The sequence below is a fragment of the Gossypium arboreum genome, chromosome 13 (assembly GCF_025698485.1).
Source record: "Gossypium arboreum isolate Shixiya-1 chromosome 13, ASM2569848v2, whole genome shotgun sequence".
Lineage (NCBI taxonomy): Eukaryota > Viridiplantae > Streptophyta > Magnoliopsida > Malvales > Malvaceae > Gossypium > Gossypium arboreum.
In genome coordinates this window covers 60,746,573-60,749,856 of record NC_069082.1, presented here as the reverse complement: position 1 = coordinate 60,749,856, position 3,284 = coordinate 60,746,573, and the positions used below count along the sequence as shown (strand labels likewise).

The 3,284-nt window shown below is 30.0% G+C and overlaps 1 protein-coding gene across 1 annotated transcript; it reads left to right on the top strand.

Annotated features, from left to right (window-relative positions):
* The first annotated feature begins 475 nt into the window (after nt 1-475).
* Nucleotides 476-2,357, top strand: LOC108463215 (uncharacterized). The gene is made up of 3 exons (XM_053024633.1): nt 476-584; nt 964-1,186; nt 2,195-2,357. Exons 1-3 carry the CDS (start codon nt 555-557, stop codon nt 2,281-2,283), a joined length of 342 nt encoding a protein of 113 aa, XP_052880593.1. The 5' UTR covers nt 476-554; the 3' UTR covers nt 2,284-2,357.
* The last annotated feature ends 927 nt before the right edge of the window (nt 2,358-3,284 follow it).

The window sequence follows — 3,284 nt, the reverse complement described above, 5'->3', positions numbered from 1 at the left end:
TTCAAAAACTCTCATATGTATTTTTATAAATTTAAATAAATGTTATTAATTTTATAAATTTTATAATTTCTTAGATATTTTTATGTTTTTATAATATTTATAATTTTTTATAATTTTAATAAGTTTATATCAATTTTAATATTTTAAATATTCAATATTTATTATATATTGTTATAATTGTTATGATTTTTAATATTTTTATGAAAAAATTATATTAAATTATAGGTTACCACATGTCACTATATGATTTTTTTCGTTAATTCAACGTGGTCAATTATAAAAATCGTTAATGAAAGTTTAATTAGGTGCAAATTTAATATAATAACTTAATTATTTTTTATATTTTCTTAACGACTTTTACGACTTTTTTGACATATAAGTTTTTCTTTTATAATTTTCCTTTTAATTAATTTTTATTTAATTATTATTAAATTGAATAAATAAAATATATATATATATATATATATCCATCATCATTCAATTTTTATAACATTCCACCAGTGAGTTCTCCCACCTCCCTCTCCTCCAAGCTAAATAGTAAAATCTCATTTAAGATGCCGTCAAATGAGCACCACCAGATAAAGGTATTCAAAAAAGCGATTCTTTTTCATTTATGATTTGCACATCAAACTTAAATAGCTCTATTAGTCCTTTACAAAACCCCTTTCACATTCTTATACATCAATTTTTCTTCTTTTTTCCACCTCTTTTCATTTTACTACCTGCTCAGTCAATCACAAAACCCGAAACCCACTTCAAGAAACATGAAATCTCCTCTCGAGGTCTCTTTTTTTCTCCTATTTCTGGTTTTTTCAGCTTATGTCTTCAATTACAATGAATCTACCCAAGTAAGTAAAAAAAAAACCTTGGTTTGTATTGCATTGATCCCTTTGCTTTTCATGTCCAATATTTGAGCTTTTTGCCTATTTTTTATATATTTAAAGTCGGTTTCTTGATTTGAAGGTAAATGAGTCTTTAGAACTGGTTCCATTGGTGGACGAAAAGATGGTGAAGATGATGATGTTTAATGAAAGCAGAAGAAAGTTGGGGACTTTCCAGATATGTGCTGCTTGTACATGCTGTGGTGGAGCGAAAGGTGTTTGCTTGCCATCCCCTTGTTGCTATGCCATCAATTGCAACATTCCAAACAGACCTTTTGGTTTCTGCTCCTTCACTCCCAAGACCTGTAATTGCTTTGGATGCCATCTCTAGTTTCAAGTTTTATTTTATCTATATTTCGTAATTTTGGCTTGCTTTTAACTAAGGAGTTAAAAAAAAAAAAAACTCTTGATTCTGTTGGGAGTGTGAAAGGGGAGGAAGAGAATATTTGGATTTTTTTTATATATAAATTTTATAGGAAGGTTGGTGTGTCCAGGTTAGTTTTTTGGCCATCTCCAGTGGGATGTCTATAATTTTTGTTCTCTCGAGGAAATAGCATTGCCCGGAAATAGATATTCTAAGCATTAGAGCACAATATATGGATAGTTAAGGAACCATTGCCCTTGTTTATGAAGTTACTGGGTCTTATGATAAGATTTTATTTTTTATGAATAAATTAATGTTAGTGTTCAAAGGTGTGGAAGTGTTGCTAATGACAAAGATTCAAGATGTCTATTATTTTACTATTGTCTTGTTCATTTTTATAGTTATATAATCCAAATGTTCAGTGTATTACTTGGGTGTTATGCAGAATGCACCTCGGAATAACAATGTAAATAACTCTTTCTTTTAATATAAATTTGCTTTTGGACAGTGTTTGTATTAATGTTTCCGCTGCTTCAGTTATGCTTCGTACTTGATCTTGCACAGCATCGTAAGTCAGACTAGTTCAATTAATAAATAACCTAGGTGATGGTGCTCAAGGGGAAGTGAGTGACTATAGCCTAGTAGTTTGGCTTCTTGTCCCTACCACGTTTTGAAGTATTCATCAAGTCGCACTTTTTAACGCTTGGCTATGTGGTTCTGTTGATTGTATTGATGCATTTGGGTGTAGCAGCTAGTAGAAATCTTCTCACTCTTCATTTATTTTAAAAGTATGCTTTTGATATGGATGTTGAGATATTTCGAGAGCTAGTAGTGTGTTTCTCTTCATTTCTGTCTATTTTGTCATAGATTACAGTGCATCTATTTTTCTTCTTAAAAAAAGATTATGTTATAAAGCATGGGATTATCATTAGAGTTTATTGTTGTTTAGGGGTGAAAGATGATATAGACATGACAACAGGGTATAGAGGTACATTTGCATTTGATGTCTTGAGAAGAGTGTTCAAGGAATCTCATTGACCTTATTATGAGAAGCAGCCCATGTGCTGCTTGTAAAATGCTGTTATTCTTTATATACAAACAATTGGATACGATGATGTTTAATGAGATTGCAACTCTGAAACACCTGCTTGGTTGTTTATCTTTTCTCCTATTCCCCTTTTTTTGGGGGGCGGGTTGGGGGGGGGGGGGTCCGAAAAGCTTTGACGCAATGGTTAATCTGCCATACTTTTAAATCTTTTAATTTTCTTTATCATTTTTAAATTACTTATAGAAGTCCCCATATATCGCCATTTGGATAAATAATAGTCTTGTCATCATCAGCTAACGATGGTAATGGTTAATTGACGGAAACTGTCAGCTGAATAACTTGTTTGTTGAAATTTGAAAACTAAGAACTAAACTGTCTACGGGTTTGGTCCGGTTGTGGTTTAGTTTCAAAAATATTATATGCCCGTCCTTGAGTTGATTCAGTTCGGATTTTCGGCTCGTTTTATTGTTTAAATATTAATAAAATATTGAAATTATATTTTTCATAATTAAATTTAAATTATAAATATTTTTATATTTTAATGGAATTCGAACATGTTGGGTTGAAATATGAAAGTCCTAATCCAAGTCCGCCCTGATCTGCTACCAATAATTTTTTTTTTCGATGTTGTTCATGGTCGTTTACACTACTTGGGGTTTAAATATATATCTTTTAAAGGGATATTTTTCTATATGTATAAATATAAAAAATAATTAAAAAGATTATTTGTAACTCCCTATTTAAGAAAAATTCTAAAATTGGATGAGTCCTTCATCCGCTCTAATGTTACAGAAAAATTGTTATAAAAGTTGTAATTGTTTGCGTAATTAGTTAATGTTGTATGTGGTGTTAGATAAAATTTTATCAGTGATTTTAAAAATCATCTGATAATTAGATTTGAGTAACTATTACAATTAGTAAATCTTACTAAATTGAATGTAATTGAAGTATTCAATTACACTTTTCATTCTTAGGGATGGATTAAAATTGG